Source organism: Periplaneta americana, chromosome 7, assembly GCF_040183065.1.
Source record: "Periplaneta americana isolate PAMFEO1 chromosome 7, P.americana_PAMFEO1_priV1, whole genome shotgun sequence".
Taxonomy (NCBI): Eukaryota; Metazoa; Arthropoda; class Insecta; order Blattodea; family Blattidae; genus Periplaneta; species Periplaneta americana.
The window spans coordinates 121,279,627-121,301,762 of NC_091123.1; the positions used below are offsets into that span (position 1 = coordinate 121,279,627).

The window sequence follows — 22,136 nt, forward strand, 5'->3', positions numbered from 1 at the left end:
GTGTATTTATTAGTGTCCATACAACTGTAACATATCACCTTTAATGTATTTTATCAAATCTATGAACACTGTATTATTGACCTAACATGTGTGTTATCTTTAAATACTGCATAAGATACTTATAAATTAACAAAAACAGTAGCCTAAATAAGTTTAATATCCTGATTTCTTTTCGTAAAGTTTATTAAACATCAGCATAAAAACTTTTAAGTGTCTTTCTTTAGTTCGTTATTAACGACGATGTATCAACTATTCGGTTATTTAGCATCGAGGGATTGATGATAGCGAGATGGTAGCCTATTTGGTGAGGTGAGGATTCGCCATAGACTACCTGAAATTCGCCTTGGGGAAAACCTCGAAAAAAAAAAAACTAACCACGTAATTACCCAAGCGGGAATCGAACTGACGGCCACACTCGAGAGTATCCCCGGATCGGCAGGCAAACGCCTCAACAGGCTAAACTACGCTAGTGGCTTTTCTGGTGTCTCTTTTGAAGAGTTTAACATGGAAGGGTCCAACGCTGTGAAGTAACGGCTGGCATGTCTGACCGTGAAACGAGTGGGCCCGGGTTCAATTCCCGCTTAGGACAAGTTACCTGGTTGAGGTTTTTCCGAGGTTTTTCTTGAACCCACTAAGGGTAACTTTCGGCACTGGACCCTGGACTCATTTCGCTTGTATTATGTTATCACCTTCATCTCTTTCAGACGCTTGACAACCACAGCAGTTTTAAAAGCGTCGTAAAATAACCAATTAAAAAAAAAAAAAAAACGTGGAAGGACACTTTTTGAGTGTATTTTTATTTGAAGTATTTGAAAAATTATTACCTAGTTTCGCAGACGTTACGAACAAGCTCAGACTGAATTTGAATTTGAAGTGAATGCTATTCTTCCTTTTCCTGCTGCTCCAACAATGCTACAAGTTTACGACGCTTTTTGGTGTTACAGTGAATTCTTAAATAAAATCTTTGTTTCTACTTCTAATTTGTGTTTGTCACAACTTCCAAAGTATGTTATCATCATTGGAAAAAATCAATCTACTCCCAAATTTCTCCACAAAAAAATTTACTTGTAATTCAAAATATACCGTATATAATCTAAAAATGTATCACCTTCACTGCAACAAAGCATTTACATTTAATTGTCTGAATATAGTTGAATTCGACATAACTATTTAGTCGTCCGTCTTCTCCTGATCATATCACAGGCTGTTTTGGACAGTGTCCTGATTGTGTATGTACTAAATGTAAAGTGAAACCGAAGTATGATACAGTATACATCCGACACAATTCTAGCTACGTCGCGCGTCGTGTTTTCAATAGTTTCTTCTGGCAGTGACCATTTTCTCTTTTGACAAGACTGTTAAGGCCCAGTCAAACAGAACGCGGACTGTCCGCGCGGACGGGAGGATCGCAGTCCGCCACGGACTGAGGAAGTGAAACAGAACGCGGACAGTGCAGGACGAACCAGTGTGGAAACAATTGTTGCCAAGTGCATTACTACTCATCGTATTTTCTCGGTTTGTTTCTAAATTTCTTTGAAATTATACTTTTACTTTCATTTTTTCTCCTGGATTAATTAACATGTCCAGCAGTTCCTCAGATGAAGAAGAATTGCTTCTTCTGTTTGCTTTGAGCCGTTCATCAAAGCGGAAAAGAAAAAGGAAGTGGGTGCATGAAATAAATGAAAAAATAGAAGAACTAGGCGAATATCACAGACTGTGTAATGAACTGAATTCGTTTGAAGACCGTGTTTACGACTATTTTCGAATGTCTAAACAAAAGTTTGAGGAATTACATAGCCTTATAGAACCAAAAATATTGAAAGTGACAACAAACTGAAGGAGACCGATTGGAACGAAGGAAAGACTAGCGATCTGTATGAGGTAAATCAAAGATTTTCGTTTGTATTTTAAACGGTATTTATTACTAATCAACTGAAAAATAAGTATGAATATAGAAAAGAAAACACGACTCAGAAAACAGTATCATTTCGTACTACTATTGAGAAGTACTGTTATTTCCCTCTTGCGGTTTATTTACGAGCTGCAGTACGTTTTCGTACAAATCTTTTGCAGAAGAAACAATAGTGGCAAAAACCCTAATGAAATCGGAGGTGAGGTAGCTACCTCCAAGTCAGTATAATTAGGATTATCTGACCACGATGAGTTGGTTGGAAAAAAATAGACGATGGAGGTGGAGTCTGGATGCCGCGTGTCATATAAATGAGCATATACCCGCACAAATTCAATTAATTTTTCCGTTTCATCGGCCATTTTCTACCAGGTGTCCGCCGCGAACTCTGTGGAAAAACACAACTCCCTGTCAGTCCGCAGCGAACCAGACTAGACCGCGGCGTTGGGCCGCGCTGTTTGACTAGGATGGTGCATTCTAACGTAATACAGAGTTCGCGGCGGACGGTCCGCCAAGTCCGCGCGGACAGTCCGCGTTCTGTTTGACCCGGCCTTAATACATACTTACTGCGTGCATTTATTTACTCAAGCCTGATGCCTCGGTCATGCACACAGGACACGGTTGGGACCTCCAGCTTAATTTAGGAAAAATAGCTGAAAGCTCTTTATTAATTTACCTAATATATTTTTGTTGTCAGGTAGAAGTTATTGTCATTGAACGATGTTACGCGACAACGCAGCGTGACTTGTATTTCGTGTCCAGCGGAGGCCGTAGATAAATGCTAAATTGATAAAATATAATTTCTCAGTTTCTTTTCTTCGTTATGTGTTCAAAGTCCTTGTTTTCAGTACCATTCTGGACACCAGAAAGTCATGACTACTTGAGCTCTGTGTCCTTTAAGCTCTGTGTTAAGTTTCATGCTTGACTTAAATTGTTTCAGATCCGTTTGCCTGCGACCATCACCGAGCGCCGGCGTATTTTGCGGAATCAATAACATCGGAAAAAGGCTTCTGGGGATGGCATTGTCTCGGATTTGTTGCTTTCCTGTTTGGCCTCTGTCCACCGAGATATCCAGCAATCATAATGGGCGACAAGGTTCCTTCTGAGTAAGTGCGATAGTTTATTAATTGGATATTACATCCTCGATAAAGAAGAGCAAATGAAAACAATATTAAATATCCCATTTAGCTCAACGTTGTAGTTAAGAGTTTAATTATTTTATCATAATTAGATAACCACCACCATCACCATCACCAACTACAGACGTGTGCAAATTATTAGACTCAAACGATAATATATATGATTCAAGTAACATTTATTCTACAAAACACTGTTTGCAACAGTTAATATATGAAACTCTTTGTTCTATATCATCAATTTTATGCGGTTTGTTATGCTGTTCATGAGATTTTCACATTGTTTCCTGATGTCTTCATCCCTGTGCCATATTTGGATAAGTGCTTCTATGAGGTCCGCCTTGGTGGTAATCGTCGTTTTTTTTTTTAAGATAGACCAAACATTTTCAATTGGATTTGCATCTGGGCCGTTACCTGGCCAGGAAAGGACATCTACATAATTTTCAGCCAGAAAATTAGTTACTGATCTGGCTTTGTGACAAGGTGCTCCATCCTGCATGAAGACACATTCACCATCACGGAACCAGTTCTTCATTTGTGGAAAAATTCGGGTTTCTAGGACTTTTTTGTACCGATCTTGACTCATAGAGTTCTACAGAATTATTTTGTGGCCAGTAACGCATGATTAGAGCTAGGATTCGTATGCAGTAAAAGCTAATATTTTTAGTCGGTATATTTTATAAACATGCAAGCCATGCCCCCCACTCCTTATACTTGTCATTCTTGTCATTCAGTACTTCCGTCAGTTAGCGCTAAGGGTCTTTAATCCTCTTAACCACCACTTACAAAACAGCGAGGGGTTTGAAAAATACATTGTCTAGTCCTTGTGACTTTTCTTGCATTTCGAGTCTTGTCAACCAGGCTTAAAACCTTCTTAACCGGCAACACATCGACTCAACTATACTCGGCGTCATTCTTAACTCTTGCTACATATAAATCCTAGCTCTACTCATGATGATTATGAAAATGTAAGAAATGTGATGTTGAGCCTAATAATTTGCACAAGTCTGTACTACCACCACCACCACCACCACCACGACCACCACCACCACCACCACCACCACCATCACCACCACCACCACTACAGTTAAATGGATAACACTATTTAAGTGATGATTAAATTGTAAATAAATTTGAATTTGAATTTGAAAAATGATCTTAAATCAGCGGTGACCAAAACTCGAACTGCAGTGATTACATGAGGACAGATAGCCTATGAAGTAAGGATGCGCAGGAAAGGTACTTGGCATGAAAACTACAACCAGTGGTGGTTCCTGCATTAACATCTTGATCAATCCCGCGGATAAAAATCTCAAGCTTTGCAGTATAAGTAATGTCACTGCTGTCATCAAGAGCCAGTGTATAATATAAGATTTTTCTTGCTTCTTTTTTAACCTTTCTCTTGAATATAATCAGGAATTTTCCAAATTTTTCTCTCGACACTTGGTCGAGAAATTCATGCTTTTTCAAAATTAAAACCTTTTTATGGACAAGTTATTTCAGCTATTTTAAGCATTACTTTTTTGAGAAATTCTCTCCTATTAAAAGGATTTAGAGCACGAGATATTTCAAACCCCTTTAGGTAGCTGAATTCCTTCCTTTATATATGTCACCTTTCTCTTTCTGGCGGCTATGATTTAAGATATGTCAATTCCTAGCGTTTAACAATTCGTTGGCACATAATATGGAATCAGTTTTTCTACAATATTATTATTAAGTGAATAACTAATAAATAGTTACCCTCATCTAAAGATTAAGAAGACTAAAACTGAGATAAATCCTAACAATTTTATCCTTCTATGGAGAAGATCTAAAAATATCACTATTCATGCACGTACAGAATTATAGAAACACATACTTAGTGATAAGTGATAAGTAAGTAATAATAATAATAATAATAATAATAATAATAATAATAATAATAATAATAATAATAATAATGATAATAATAATACTGATAATAATAATAAGTTAATAATAATTATTTATTTATTTAGGCCTATTTATTTATTGATATTTATGTGCTCGACAACAGCCATTGGCCAGTAATAGTCCAGTAGAGTGATACAATAAATTAATGCAATGGTAAAATAATAATAATAATAATAATAATACATTATTCAGCGTGGCAATTAATGTTTCTATATTATACTCCTAATTGAACCGTCGAGAAAAGTAAACATATTACATTTTTTCCGACAGAACAACAAAAAAGTTCTCCTCATTCTTTACGAAACCACTTCTTACTGCTTGTAGAGACAGTTTGTAGAGCGACATAATACCGTCACTGCTTGCCTTCAGTCCGTGAATGAAACACACAGCAATGTACAGGAAAATCCTCGTACCCGTTTGAATGTCTGTGATCACACGATATACTCACGACACCCTCTTTGGTCACCGCTGTTTTAAATAAAGAAGACGAGACTAAAGGGTATGAACTTTGCATACAGTTAAATGGATACGCCTATTAAACTGATCTTAAATTAAAAACTATGATTACTAAGGGATATGCTATTTCAGTTAAATGACAGCTGTAAATAGTATGGGATGAAGATAATTCTAACAAGACAAAGACCATGGTTATTGTAACAAAAATAAGGAAGGTAAACATGCGAATTCGAAACGAGGCTTTCGAACAAGTGAACAGCTTCAAATACTTGGGGTGTACTATAATTAGTAACATTTGCTGCAGCCAGGAAGTCAAAAGGAGGATAACAATTGAGAGGAAGCTTTTAATAGAAAAATGAGCATCTTCTGCGGACCTCTGAAAAAATAACTCTGGAAGAGACTAGTGTAGTGTGGAGTGTAGTATTGTATGGAGCAGATTCATGGATATTACGACGAAGTGAATGAGAACGAATAATTTGAAATGTGGAGATGGAAAAACTGAGCGTGTGAAATGTACAGACAAAATATGAAATGAAGCTTTTCTAGAAAGAGTGGATGAAGAAAGAATAATGCTGAAACTGATCACGAAGAGGAAGATAAATTGGATGCGTCAATGCTAAGAAGAATCTGTCTACTGAAGGATGCACTGGAAGGAATGCTGAAAGGGAAAAAAGTTCGAGGTGGAAGAAAATATTTCAATGTTCAGATATATTTATTTACTTTAGTGGAGTTAAGGTCATTAGACCTTCTCTTCCATGGATAATTATGAGACAAAGAGGAAGACGGAAAGGACGGAAGATTGAAGAATGCTGGGTTTGCAATGAAAGACCCGCGTCCGGCATAAAACTGTTGAATTGCCTGCACATTAGTGCACTTTTTGTTGTTAATATTTACCTTTACATGCACAGCTTTGCAAAGATGATGTCTGAGAGAATGTACACATGTAGCCTATTCCAATGGCGGCTTCTGACCGAGTTGTAGTTTTACGCAACCACACAAAGTAATGCTAATTTTCAGATACAACTACCTGCATGACTAATGCATCACAAATCCGGGAAAAATACTAGGAGTACTTGCTACACCAACAATGGGCAAGAGCCAACGGCGTGGCTTACGAACACCAATTAGTGTAATTTGGCTTGCTGCTGCACTCGTGCTTACAGTACGATTATGTAGGTAGTCCTGTCAGTCGCAGCAATGTGCGTCTGGGTCAGGCGAGTCCATTAAGTGACGCCAAGGGATGTTCAGGTTAGTCTGTTGCCTGCAGTCAGAACGATCGGATGACACTCATGCGGTATATTAATGTGTTTCCAGTACAGTTGAGCTGTACTGCATTCCTTTACCGATCGCTCGCCCTTATCTCTACTTCGGAACTCTCCCCCACTACTCCTATTACTTCTTCTCTTTCGCGTCGCTGAGCTGTCAGGACTAAACAATCCGTCTGTACGTTCGAATCAGCCTATGCTGATTGGCTGGTTAAGTATTTTCTGAAGATTTTCCCAACTGTGATGTGAATGTCTGGTAACCTCATTACAAATCCTCTGACTTATCTTGCTTTGGGCAATTTCATCAATACTACATATTCGCGTATTTGATAAAGATTTATTAAATACTTGTTAAAATATGTTTCAGGATAGTAATGGATCTTGCCATTAATTTCTGTAAGTTACGTATGAACAGATTATCATAACTTACATAAAATAATATTGCTTTTCTATAGCACGTGACATTGAAACTTCTAACTTGCATTTTCTAAGTTTTGCAGTGAGGATATCTGTTAGATTAGGTTAGTTTAAGCTTTTCATATGTCTTGCATATACGAATCAATGTTAGGTTAGGTTAGGTTAGGCTTTTGGTATGCCTTCCATATACGAATCTGTGACAGGTTAGATTAAGTTGCTTAGGCTTTTGGCATGCCTTGCATATAATAAATTGGAATGAAATGCGCGTTTCGTGTTCAGTTTGGAGTGTTCTACCTCTTTATTTCACGTGTTAAGTAACAATCATTTTTAGGTTACCTACACCGATGAATTTTTTTTCCAATTTTTACCTATTATATAATATGTTTTCAAATCCCTGATGTCCTATACGAATTCTTCAGATTTCAAACTACTTTCCCTTTGAAAATTAGATCATTTTCCCATCTTTTTCTTCAAAAAACCTTCAGTGTCTTTTGTCATTGAAAACCCAAATAATATTATAATTCAATAATAGTTTATATTTTCAGTCAAAACACTTATCAGTATATGAAGTCAGAAAATAATTCTGTTACATCATATTATAATTTAAAGGTCACAAATATTTTCGACTTACACAAAAAGTCATCTTCAGGTGAATCCTTAAGCAAACAATTTTGAAATTAAGTGAGGGACTAATCAGGTACATTTTGATCTAGTAGTTGAATGCAAATGCAGGCATTTTACAATATAGAATTGTCATGCCTTTGAGGTTAAATGGTTCACTTCAAAGTCATGACAATTCTATATTGTAAAATGCCTGCATGTGCATTCAACTACTAGATCAAAATGTACCTGATTAGTCCTCACCTAATTTCAAAATTGTTTGCTTAAGGATTCACCTGAAGATGACTTTTTGTACAAGTCGAAAATATTTGTGACCTTTAAATTATAATATGATGTAACAGAATTATTTTCTGACTTCATATACTGATAAGTGTTTTGACTGAAAATATAAACTATTATTGAATTATAACTCATAACACTTTTCTGAAAAAATATGACCTTTAAATTCCAAATAATATTACCGATATCTGGTGTAAATGGATCCTAAATTAATTTGCTAACGAATACTTATTTAACAAGAATGATAATTAGTTTATTTTTATTACTTACAGGACTCGTGGATTTCTATTGGTGACTACAAATTTCGAGAAGCCATTCGCCTTAGGTAGATGGGTGTTGTCGCCTCAAGACGACACGCGTCCCAAACACAGGGACAAATTTCCTGCAAACAACGAAGTTTTCAACCAAGACGACTGCGCTGTAGATGAAGAGCTCTGGACTTACCCCACTGTACTGCAAGTGTGATGATGCGACCATACCAGACACACAAAACTACTCTGTTATTGACTCTTTTAGTACTGCAGCTGATCGCAAAGGAAAGGCTTCGATGGTTCAGACACAATATGCATGCTACTAGCGTCCCTACAGTTACTGAAGTTAACTACACAAATGTTTACCGACTGCAATTTATAGAATTTATAATTTGTTGATGAATCTCCGGTTGTTTGAACACTCCAAATTGGAAGAATAAATATTTACCAACATAAAGTTCGAGTGTACAAGACTACTGTAAGATCTATTTTATCGTATGCGGCAGAAACTAGAACCGATAGAACTAAAGCAAAACAACTCTTTGAAACAGTAGAAATGGATACACTACGGAAGAAAGTAGGAAGACTCTTGATTGATAGAGTTAGAACTGAGAGTATTAGAGAGCAGCAATGCGTTATAGGCTACAACCAATTATGACTGGGTTATGAGAATGAAGGCATAAGACAACCACGTCTATAGGATGGCTGGGAATAGAGATGGTAGAAATGCAAGAGCTAGATTGCCTGAGGGACAGATAAGCCCAGGAAAACTCCGAAAAAGATAGAAGGACTCATATTTCTAAATACAACAGGTTTTAAGCCTATAACGAATAAGAAAATTATATATTATAGTTTAAAACCATACTAGATGCTAAAAAGTCCTTCCTGAGCTAACGCAGTTAACATTCATTTCTAGCGACTCTCGATATGAAATATAGGCGTATCTCTTTGGGTACGTACACGTCGGAGCAACGGTAAACGATAAAAGAAACGACCTAGCGACGCTTTGGTATTATCCAAGAATGAAGTGTTCATATCGGAGCAACGAGGACGCGGGAAGCGAACATTTTCATTTATCAGTACAAGATATTCCATAGTACTTCCACTTAATGAAAGAAGATATATAGAAAAATCAGCTGCTAGGTTCAAGGTTAATATAACTTAAATACGTACGAAATTGAACCCGTTTCTCATCCCAAAGCTAGTATAGATTCATTGTGATGTGATTGGTTCTTGTGATCACATAACGTTTCACGAATAAATACACAACTGATCAATTTGTCACTATTCATGATAATTGAATTAATATGCAGAAATAATCATAAATCGATTAATACGGGGATATAAAGATAACCACCGGTCATTATATATTATACAATATTAACTTCAGCACAGATCATTTGAACGACAAGAGCGAAGAAAATGGAATGTTTCTTTTTCGTCGCTTTTATCATTACGGTACTCCAACATGCACACCTCAATGACAATGCATGCTTCAATTCTCTCTGATATAGCATCGCTGCTTCTTTTAGCGTTTAACTTCGCTCCAAAGTGTACGTACTGTACCTCAACAATAATTAAGGTCAGAGGTAGGGGAAGTGATCTCCTGATCCTATGTTGCGCTTGGGAAAAAGGTTCGAGTTCCGCTTCGGATGATTATATGGTTGTCTTTTCATAAGTTATCCCCTTATAATGAAGAAAGGGAAATTAGTAACGTAATATTACATTAACCGTTTTGGCAAAAGTTTGTTGATTTCAATACGACTAGGTAAGAATGAAAACTGTAGAAATAAATCAAACAGTAAAACAATACTGTCCACTATCACCACTTTTATTTAGTATTATACAGACTAAGTCATTAAGAAATGGCAAAATGGTTCAAAAAGTAATTTTACAAAACTAATAACTAGCCGTTCAATACAATCTTATACGCAGACGAACAAGTAAACCATGTTGACTGTAAAATAGCATTACGAAAGTCGAAAAACGCTAGAATTGAAGAGTCTGCATAAGTCTCTATGCTTGGCTTTCAAAATTAATAGGGATAAGCATAACGAAAACGTTAAATCAAGCAGATACATAGTTGTTTGACAGAATATTTATTGAAATGTTGGATCCAATAAGTTACTAGTTAAAACTGATAAATTTTGTATTATTATACCGTCTGTAACATAAGCTATGTTGGCGGTTTCGGTTAGACGAATATCATACATTATGTACTTTTAAAACAAAGTAAAACAAACTAGATATAGAAGGAAGAAAAAAAAAAGATATTTTCCATAAGCCTACCGGTACGGCGATTTTAACTTCCGCAGTCTCCCAAGTAATCGCTTAGCTTGCCTGGATAATAGATACTGTTTTTTTCGCTTGCGAAACCTCCTTAGAAAGAGACATGTTTGTTATGTTGATTAGTTTTGCAGAGAGAAGTTATCCGTCTACAAAATTACGCTTTCGCCAAAAGTATATGTATTAATTTTGTTGGCTTGAATATATATAAAACGTTGGTAAATTAATATACCCAAATCTACACAGTTTCACTATGAAAACTGCATCGATGTTTGTCTCCTCCACCTGCATATGCGAGTTTTTTTTAAATTTGTTTTTCGTAGATGAAGCTGGCTAAATCAAAATCGAGATCCAGACTTACAGATGAGAGTTTGAAGGATCAGCACAATTGCAATGACCAACATTATTTCCGATTTCAGACAACTACACTTGTGTGTTGACGATGAGAAATTTTATAAATTTGATTGATTTGTTTTCTAGTAGTCTATTTCCTAAAAACACATTATTTTGAATTTGTTTCGTATATTGTAATATACATTTGTAAGTTTATAGTTTAAAATGTGTAAGTAACATGGTATATAATGTTTTGCAGTCCACTACTTTTCGACACAAAAAATGACTGACCTCCTGTAGCGTGATTTCTTAAAATACACTTCGGCCATATTATATCTTTGTTCCAAATTATTTATAACAGTTAATGTATAAAAAGACAGACAGAACAACAAACAAACGAGTCAAAGGAAATACAGAGCGGAGTCTTGCATTCATAACCTCTTTTTTAATACGACTCCACGTTAACCCTAGACTGTGAGTTTCCAACAGTTACGTGTTCTTAAGAGTCATTTAATACATTGACAACAAATTACTGTAACTCTCCTGCTGCATAAAACATTCACGAAAGCACACGAAGTTTTCCGAAAGGGACTTAGAATGTGATCATTATTTGTGTCTAAGGCTGCGGTCACATTGGAGGCACGCTTGGGCGAGTAAAATGGAAGCGCCTGCGTGCCCAAGCGTGCCTGAAGAAACAAAATTAGTGAATGTCTGTTTGAAACTATTGATGACGCGGCGAAGATGTTCACACTGGAAGCAAGTTACAAGCGAACGCTTGTTCATCCTCCTCCGCCGATCAAATAAATTTGTTTTTTCTAGCACGCTTGCCTGTGCGACGTGATATTTGTAGCTGTTTTTGTGAGTGAATTTTTCAAAAAAGGATGTTGAAATATTAATAGCATGTATTCAAGAAAGAAGGGCAATCTGGGATGCATCTTGTAAGGACCACAGCAACAGAGACTACGTGAAGAAAGTTTGGACGGAAATAGAAAATATAAAACCTTACCTCAAAGTAACCATCAGCCTCTCTTCCGGAGATAACACACATTCGGAAGTTCGAATGATTTGATATTTTTGGTGTAACTTTTACAAGTATGTAATAAAATGTTTCCGGCATCATTCAAAAATAATTAAAGAATAACTATGGCTGTTTAAGAAGATCGGGAAAAATTCGTTTATATTCTCCATCTTCCTCCCTTTCCTTAAAATATTCGTTCACCCATTCATCCCTTCCGTAATGCATCCTCATCTATCATAAAAACTTCAACACTCCATTTTCTAACACTAAATGCTCTTCATCCGAGGGGTACAATTCGACAACTAGACTGGAAGTGGAAGCGATTACTTGCATCCAATGTGAGCATACTTCCAGAGCAGGCTTCTACCCTAGATCATATATGTAACAGATAGCTCATCCCTATGTTAAAATCGGCAGCACTTTTAAGAGAACACCCGCCAGGATAGCCACCCGTCCGCCGTAAACGAACACGTGATGGCAGTACAGTCGCTAATGCTATTCAAATGGGAATTATGACGTGACTTCTTATGTAACAACTAGATGGCAGCATAGTAAACCTGAAAAAAGTTGTTACCCTCAAAGCTTATAAGCCCGAGCTATCTGGATATATATATATATATATATATATATATATATATATATATATATATATATATGATCTAGGCTTCTACGCACGCTTGGGCACGCATGCGCTTCCATTTTACTTGCCCAAGCGTGCCTCCAATGTGAGAGATGATACTTGTGGTTTGCATCAGCCATCACTGGTTAAAAGATACTAACGCTGCTAGATGATCATACGTCATAATACGTCACCTTGCTTGGCGGGTTATCGCAAACTCGGTGAAAGGCGTAACTATAAATCTGAGCACGACTTGTCTAAACCATATTACGAGTAGATAATCTCGGTGAGGTAAGCATACTCGCATGTTGAATTTGTTTGTGAATAAAGATTAATGTTCACTTCAGGATCACCATTACTCTGTTTCCAGCTCTTGGTAACATAATACCATCATATCGATTGTGGAGTCTGCGTTCTGTGTGCAGCGAACCTGCCAACATACTGATACAGGACACAAAAATTGAAAACGCATGTAAAATAAGTCGAGATCAGCAATGAAGAGACAATAACTTAGTTGTTAAAATGTCTGACATGGGAAACCAACTAACCTAAATCTATATCAGTATCCTGTTTGCTCAGAACCTACCAAAGACTGCATTTTAATATGTGTGAAACAAATAACTTAGTTACAAGATGAAAGACTCTTTCTAGTGCCTTCTCATATACAACCAGCCATTTTAGTAGCTAGTATGCATGTTCATATCCGGTATCTCATACAACAATGATTCCATTGAACAACAAGAATTTGCTCCTACTTAAAACAATGTTTCCCTTATGGTTTGGTGTGTGCTGAATTCAAAAATGCATCTCGTTTCTTCGTATCTCGTAAGGTGTATAAGATATACTATGTCTTCACTTTTCGATAAGCGCTCCTCCAGGAAACCTCTAACCTGGGTTAGGGTTGCAAACCAAAACAAAAGCTAATGCATTTTATGAGTTTATGACTTATTTCCGGTTTATTATGGTTGTTGGCATGTTCTTTTGTACTTGAAATAAATAAGCAAATATTGATCCCTTCTATTGAGCAAATTTCATAGCAGTTTAAAGTGAGGACTTACGCAATGAACAAACAAGGGTGTGGTTTTCAGTACGTAAAAGAAAAGTGTATCATTTTGAGTGAAGGAAAATTACAGTAAAAAAGGGCATTTTCATCGGTCCACAAATTCACAAAGTTATGGCTGACTCTTTGAGGAAAAACTTTCTAAGTAATTGATTAACTAGCGGACTTACTCATGTTAATTATGTAAGTCTGTGCGGCTTACAGCTGTTTCGGTGCTTCATCACACCATCCTCAGAGCCTACTAGATCTCGGCGTCATCTCGAACTTCTCTGCCTCTTGTGTGGGTGCGTTTGATTGTTGAAAAGTGTTGAAAAGTGGAGTCAATTAGCGTGTGTGTACTGAAATTGATCTCTGTGTTGAGAATTTGATCGGGGTGTGTTTTAGTGTGTTTTTATATTTCGTATTGTTCTAGTGTGTTGAATTTTTGGTTCTTGGGTTGTATGTGTAGGATTTCCATGTCCGAATTTATGTTATTGTATGAATGGTTAACATACAACTCAAGAACCAAAAACTCAACACTAGAACAATACTAACTATACAAACATACTAAAACACATCCCGATCAAATTCTCAACACAGAGATCAATTTCAGTACACACACACTATTTGACTCCACTTTTCAACACTTTTCAACAATCAAACGCACCCATACAAGATGCAGAGAAGTTCGAGATGACGCCAAGATTTAGTAGGCTCTGAGGATGGTGTGATGAAGCACCGAAACAGCTGTAAGCCGCACAGACTTACGTAATTAACACGAGTAAGTCCGCCAGTTAATCAATTACTTATATTGAAGTGTTAAAAGTAGTGTACGCAAGATTCAAAATGGAAAAACTTTCTGTTATAGAAAAAATGGCATGACGCGCTTTCAAATGGTTGCTGAAATTTCCTTGGAAATTCTAGAGCAGACAACTACATAGAACTTGTTGCGGAAATCATGTTAAGTGCTTATGAGAAAATGGGGTGTAAGATATCTCTCAAAGTACACTTTTTACATTCTCATTTGGATTTCATTCCTCCTAACTTTGGAGTGGTAAGCGACGAGCATGGCGAAAGATTTAATAAAAAAATATCTAAAATGGAAAGGCGATATAAAGGAAGACATCATCCAGCATGCTTGCAGACTATTGTTGGTTCCTTGTAAAATATGGTCTCGGGTCTATTTATAAATGGAAGTCATCCAACAATTCTTTTAAATGATAAGTTCAAATTCCGAGATTTTTAACACTATACGCATGAAATATTTATATTGTTGTTGTGTTTTAAGCTATGTTACATAATTTTCGTATCCAGTACACATTTTTCATGTATTATGAGTCGTTTTGAACCCTAGTGTGCTGTAATTTTATCAGTAGTTGTGAAAAATTAAACAAAAATAAGTTTTTTATAAAAAAATTCAATCCATTTTCCCAGGAAAATGGTACATGATGGGGCAATTTGGATTTTAAATTCCGATTTAGGACACATATATTAGTAGACTTCGTTGAATTGCCACACGCAGCGTGCAATGAGGTTGCCGATGTATGGTAGTATAGGGGAAGTGAGCGACTGCCCGGTCTCGTAGTATAAGCAGTTCATGTTAAGAGTTGTGACCGGTCCAAATAGATAGAGCAGCTACAGCTAATGTATACCTATGTAAGAACTTGTTTTTGCGTTGCTGTGGTCGGAATAGTCAAAGCTTAGCATTTGTTCAGTGCAGACAAGAATTCAATCAAACATTCTGCAATGGGAGTGTTGCTGCTCCAAATAATTGCCCCTGGAATACCCTTACCCCCGCAGCCAATCTTGACCCGTTGAAAAACGTGATTGGATGCTGTTAATTATTATTCAGAATATTACGGCAAAATAATGGAGGTAATTGATGCATTAGATAGCACAGACAGTTCTGCTGTTGCAGCTGTAAAATCATTGCCTTCTGAACAGCTGTTGGAAGATATTCTGTTCATTGATTCTAATTTTAAAATCATGTCCAAAAGCATCATCCTGTTAGAATCGTTTAAACTACAACTCTCAGAAGCCCTTAATATAGTGGATAAAGTATCACAAATCGTTATCCAAAATAACAATTCACTAATTTCAGAAAAAAGTGAAATGTAAGTTGAGAAACATTATTGCTAAAAATTCTGCCTATTTACAACTTCGTACTATAAATGATGTACTATCACGTCACGACAAGACGTGTGAAGTTGGTGTGCTAAAAAGTAGTGACCTCCCGTTCTTCAAATATGCACCTATTACATCGTGTGATGTTGAACGTACATTTTCCCAAAATAAAAACTGTTTAAGTGACCATCGGAGGAGGTTACTTTGCAGTCGCTCAAAATGTACGTAACTCTTCACTGCAATGCACATATTCAAGGATGATGTGAGTATATTACATTACATTTTAAGAGTTAATATATCTCACTATAAAATAACAATTGTGTATTTACTTGTTTAGACATTTCCTACTTCAATGATGATTCATTACATTTCTTGAATGCAGGATACAGGTTTTATTGTAACCGCAGTATACTGCTGAGTGTTTACATCAGAGGCATACTCGATCCGTTGCACGACCCCTTCTCATACAGTCTATACCGCGAGCGTAGTAAACCTTACGATTCTCGTGGCAATTCCACGAAGTCTACATATTAGTAATATTCACCTAATTTTATTTCGGAGCAAGATAAAAAGTAAAAATTTGTTGTTCAGTGCGCTAACATTACTCTCAGTTTTTAGACAATTAGGCTATATATTATCTGGATACCCTCTGTCGTAAATAACGCACATGTTTTTAAATTGATCTGATCATAATAGATAAGGTAACTGCACCGAAAGCTGACACTGACCCAAAGCCTAACACTTTCAGTTTCAATGTGTCGTAATAAGATTATATGTAGTCAGAAACAGAATTTCTGAAGTTGGTCTAACTTCCTGTTATCTTGGCAACATCGCACAATATTCTCCTGGAAATACACCTGAATTCAACATGATGGATGCTGCATAAAGTAGATTGTTATATCATTTTGCATGGAATAGCCACTATTGTTAAGGAAAACGGTAAGCGTGGACATACAATTATTTTAATCATAAATGCCAATTTTATGTGGAATTTTAAGTTGTTAATAATATTGAATATGTAAAATTGTATGCAGAAAATAGTAAGAACATGGTTTGTTTGAGAATGAAGTTAGAATAACCTGCCACAGGGGTGTCAGTCATTGGTACTCTTAATTTTACAGATGTTCCAGTGTCTGACACAATGTGTCAGGCTTTTGTGAAATAAAAAAAAATCACATTTAAAGGAGTTTTTTGTTCATATTATTCCAGAAACATTACAAGAACCTGGTATTTAAATCTACTGGCAATAGGAAGTTCTGTATCAAAAGCTGACAGGGAGTGTCAAATATAAGAGCAGTTTAAAAAATTCTATTCCTAAGGCTGACAGAATTTTTTCTCACCCAAGTAATAATTTTAAATCGCCTGTTTCAACAAATTCTTTCCTAGTATTCTTCTGTGTGAAGTCCTTAAACTTTTATCATATTCATTAAAATACATTGTTTTGTATCTGTACCGGTGTTTCTTATTAAAATTTTAATAAATGTGGTTTTCATTAATTTTGTTCCTATCACATGAATATTATTGTCACTGTGAGATTCAGTGCTGTTAAAAATAATACTATTTTCTTGTTCATCTTAAAGTTAAAAAATCTCTACTTTCACTGAAATCACTTCGTTTTATTATGGTAATTGCAAGTAATATTTAATTAAAATACTTCGATTTTCTTATAGGTTCCTAATTTTGCTAAGGGTTCACTATGCCTCCACCATGTCATTCAAGGGAAAGATAGATTAGTAATTATTGAAGTTGAAGCGTCAACCTTGCCATATCGATAAATTTAATTGTCAAAAGTACAACTTTCCCCCATAAGGATATACATAAATATACTTGGACTTCTCTAGATGGATTCACTTCTTCTTTCTTGGCGCTACAGCTCATTGTGAACCTTGGCCTCTTCCACGATTTTCCGCCAGTTGTCTCGATCCTGCGAAATTGCTTTCCAATTCCTATATCCCATCTTACATATGTCTTCCTCAACTCCATCCAGCCATCTTATTCTTGGTCGTCCACGGCTTCTTTGGCCCCAGGATTTCCATTTAATATCCTTTTAGGAATTTCTACGTCATTCATCCGTGCCACGTGCCCAGCCCACCTTAATCTTGCTGCTTTTACTATTCTTCTAATAGGCGGATCTTTATAGATGGAATACAACTCATTATTATATCGCCTTCTCCATCTTCCTCTCTCGAATACTGGGCCAATTATTTTACGGAGTATCTTCCTCTCAAAGGCATCCAAATTTCCAGCGTCCTTTTTTGTTAGGGACCATGTCTCAGCAGCATATGCTAGTACGGGTCTTATAAGTGTTTTATAGATAGTTATCTTTGTGGTACGAGATAAAATTCTTGAACAAAGTAATTTTCATAAGGCGAAGTAAGCTCTATTGGCAGCCATTAACCTCTGCTTTATATGGATTCACACACAACCAAATAGATCACATCTTGATAGATAAACGGAGACATAATAATATAGTAGACATTCGAACTTTCAGGGGTGCAGACTGTAATTCTGACCATTATTTGGTAATTGGAGAATTAAGAGAAAGACTATCAGTAGCCAAGCGAGTAGAGCAACAAGTTAATATTACTAAATTCAATATTTTGAAATTAAAGGACGAGGAAACTAAGCAACATTATCAGGTCGAAATTTCTAATAGGTTTGCCGTATTAGCAAGTTCCGACGAAGTTGAGAAAGAATTAGATGTTAATAGCGTGTGGGAAAATATCAGAGATAGTATCAAAATTGCAGCTGAGCAGAGCATAGGTTATTATGAAACTATGAAAAAGAAACCGTGGTTTGATGAAGATTGTTGCATGGTAGTAGAAAGAAGGAAACAGGCAAAATTGAAATTCTTACAGGATCCAGTTGAGGAGAAGAGAGATAATTGTTTCAATGAAAGACGGGAAGCAAGTCTTACACTTAGGAATAAAAAGAGAGGTTACTTGAAGGAAAAACTGAATGAGGTAGAAACAAATAGTAAGAATAAAAACATTCGAGATTTATATAAGGGTATAAAGGAATTTAAGAACGGATATCAGCCAAGGGTAAACGTGATCAAGGATAAGAATGGTGACTAGCTTGCAGACTCTCCATCAATCCTAAACAGATGGAAAAACTATTTTGCGCAACTACTAAATGTACATAGGCCAAACAGAAATGATCGGGACGATATTGAAATACAAACTGCTGAGCCATTTATACCCGAACCCAGGCTTTCAGAAGTCGAAATTGCGATAGAAAATCTGAAAAAGTACAAGTCTCCAGGTATCGATCAAATTCCAGCAGAATTAATACAAGAAGGTGGAAGTGCATTATATAGCGAAATTTATAAACTTGTACTTGCTATTTGGGAAAAGGAAATTGTACCAGAACAATGGAAGGAGTCCATAATTGTACCTATTTTTAAAAAGGGGGACAAAACCAACTGTGATAATTGTGACTCGGTTAAGAGGGAAGTGTTATATGATATTCTTATTGATTTTGGTATTCCCATGAAACTAGTTCGATTAATTAAAATGTGTCTCAGTGAAACATACAGCAGAGTCCGTATAGGTCAGTTTCTATCTGATGCTTTTCCAATTCACTGCGGGCTAAAGCAGGGAGATGCACTATCACCTTTACTTTTTAACTTCGCTTTAGAATATGCCACTAGGAAAGTTCAGGATAACAGGCAGAGTTTGGAATTGAACGGGTTACATCAGCTTCTTGTCTATGCGGATTACGTGAATATGCTAGGAGAAAATCCACAAACGATTAGGGAAAACACGGAAATTTTACTTGAAGCAAGTAAAGAGATAGGTTTGGAAGTAAATCCCGAAAAGACAAAGTATATGATTATGTCTCGTGACCAGAATATTGTACGAAATGGAAATATAAAAATTGGAGATCTATCCTTCGAAGAGGTGGAAAAATTCAAATATCTTGGAGCAACAGTAACAAATATAAATGACACTCGGGAGGAAATTAAACGCAGAATAAATATGGGAAATGCGTGTTATTATTCGGTTGAGAAGCTCTTATCATCCAGTCTGCTGTCCAAAAATCTGAAACTTAGAATTTATAAAACAGTTATATTACCGGTTGTTATGTATGGTTGTGAAACTTGAACTCTCACTTTGAGAGAGGAACATAGGTTAAGGGTGTCTGAGAATAAGGTTCTTAGGAAAATATTTGGGGCTAAGCAGGATGAAGTTACAGGAGAATGGAGAAAGTTACACAACGCAGAACTGCACGCATTGTATTCTTCACCTGACATAATTAGGAGCATTAAATCCAGACGTTTGAGATGGGCAGGGCATGTAGCACGTATGGGGAATCCAGAAATGCATATAGAGTGTTAGTTGGGAGACCGGAGGGAAAAAGACCTTTGGGGAGGCCGAGACGAAGATGGGAGGATAATATTAAAATGGATTTGAGGCAGGTGGGATATGATGATAGAGACTGGATTAATCTTGCACAGGATAGGGACCGATGACGGGCTTATGTGAGGGCGGCAATGAACCTTCGGGTTCCTTAAAAGCCATTTGTAAGTAAGTAAGATGCTACAAGAATTGGCAGGACAGAGATGAGAATGACAGTGCTATCCCAGGGCCAAGTACGAGGTCAGTAAAATGAAAACGAAAAATGTTTTTCTCCGCAGAGGAATTTTATTTTTCAAAATAATCTCTACCAGTATTTAGGCACTTATCCCACCTGCTCACCAGATTTTTGATACCTTGTTCATGAAAGTCTTTTTTGCTGCTGGTGGCACTACTGCTGCAATGCCTCAATCACGTCACCGTTCGTAGCAAACCGGCGACCTTCCAGGTCACTTTTGAGCTTGCTGAAAATCTGGAAGACGCAAGGTGACAAGTCCGATCTGTAAGAGGCGTGTTCGAGCACTTCTCAGAGCAGGTCTCGAATGGTGACCATGGTGTGCTGAACTGTGTGTGATCGCGCAATGTCGTGTAACAAAATGACACCTTCACGCAAACGTCCAGGTCGCTTGCTTATGACGGCACGACGCAATTCAGTATGGAGAATTTTGGAGTATCGAGCAGAGGTAACAGATTCTCCTCTCTCCATGAAGTAGCAGAGTGATGGATCCTCTGAGTCAAAGAACAGCATTAGCATCACCTTGCCTACTGTTGTGAATTTTTTGGGCGTGGTGATGTGCCGTGCTTCCACTGCATGCTGTGTCGCTTGCTCTGCGGTTCATAGTTGCACCATGTTACATTCCACGGTCACAATACGTTCCAAGAAAGCCTCCACCTCCTGTTCATAACGCATCAGATGTTGCAAACTCAGTCCCATTCGGTGTTGTTTCTGCTCATTTGTGAGCCATTTTGGACCCAATTTGCGCGCAGTTTATGGTACTTCAATCGGTCGTGGATTTTTGAGTATGCGGATCCATGACTGATATTCAGATTCTGAGCTACTTCGTCCGCTGTACACCTTCGATCTGCCCGCATGAGATTGCCTGCTGCAACAATATTTTCTTCCGTGATGATTGTGTGTGACTTAGCCAGGACGCCGGTCGTCCGTCCTCCAGTGATGATCGCCCTTGTTGGTATCGCCTTGTCCACTCATACACTCGGGCGCGCAACATGCAGTTGTCCACGTACACCTTCTTCATAGGGTGATGAATTTCAATTGGTGAAACGCCTTCGGCGGCTAAAAACTGCACCACACTACGCTGCGAGAACTTGGACGCTCCCGTTACTGTGAACGTCATCTTCGTCTTGCTGCCGCGCATCGCTCCCCCAGACAATACAGCTCTCATTCAGTAGTATCAACTCCAAAACTTTCCCCCATGACGGCGCGTAACCTAATTGTTGGCAGCCGATTTCTTGTTTTCATTTTATTGACCCTCGTAATACTTTAGATTATTTGAATGAAATTCAGGACTCACTTCTGGCAGTCCTATCTCAAGCTCAAGTAATATTTAAAATAATCTTTCAGGATACAAAGAACAAGAAGTTCATACAGAAAGTGGTTCTGGTCGAACAATTCCTTTTCCCTTAAAAATGCATACTTTAGGCGTCAGAAAACAAGCATACCTAACAAAGAATTAAGAAAAGGTTCTACTAGTTGCGACTTCTGATGAGTGGAAAAAATATCATGCAAAGAATACAGAAGAGGATTGCATAGAAAAATAAAAGGAAAAAAAGGAAGAAAAAAAGAGAAGAAAACAAGGAGACAAGAGAACAGAAAAAGGTGCTACCAAATAAAGAAGGAAAGAGACAGCTTCTGAAGAATCATCTGTTTCTTCTATTGATGTGTTGCTAGAATACGAAAAAGGAGATGATTGGGGTGTAGAGAAGTCAACTATCTTTCGTAACATTATTTCAATGAAGGTAAAAGTAAATGATTATGTAATTGTACAATACGAAGAATAATTCTTCCGGGTTTTGTTTTAAATACAAACGAAAACACAGCTTATGTTAAAGCAGTGTTAATGAGTAGCAATGGA

At 37.0% G+C, this 22,136-nt stretch overlaps 1 protein-coding gene across 1 annotated transcript in view; it reads left to right on the forward strand.

Annotated features, from left to right (window-relative positions):
• LOC138702789 (uncharacterized) overlaps positions 1-22,136 on the forward strand; it is a 110,059-nt gene that overhangs the window by 52,245 nt on the left and 35,678 nt on the right. Inside the window, exons 7-8 of the mRNA XM_069830087.1 lie at positions 2,850-3,015; positions 8,288-8,476. Of these exons, the coding sequence (XP_069686188.1) occupies positions 2,850-3,015; positions 8,288-8,476 (355 nt within the window). The remainder of the gene's footprint in view (positions 1-2,849; positions 3,016-8,287; positions 8,477-22,136) is intronic.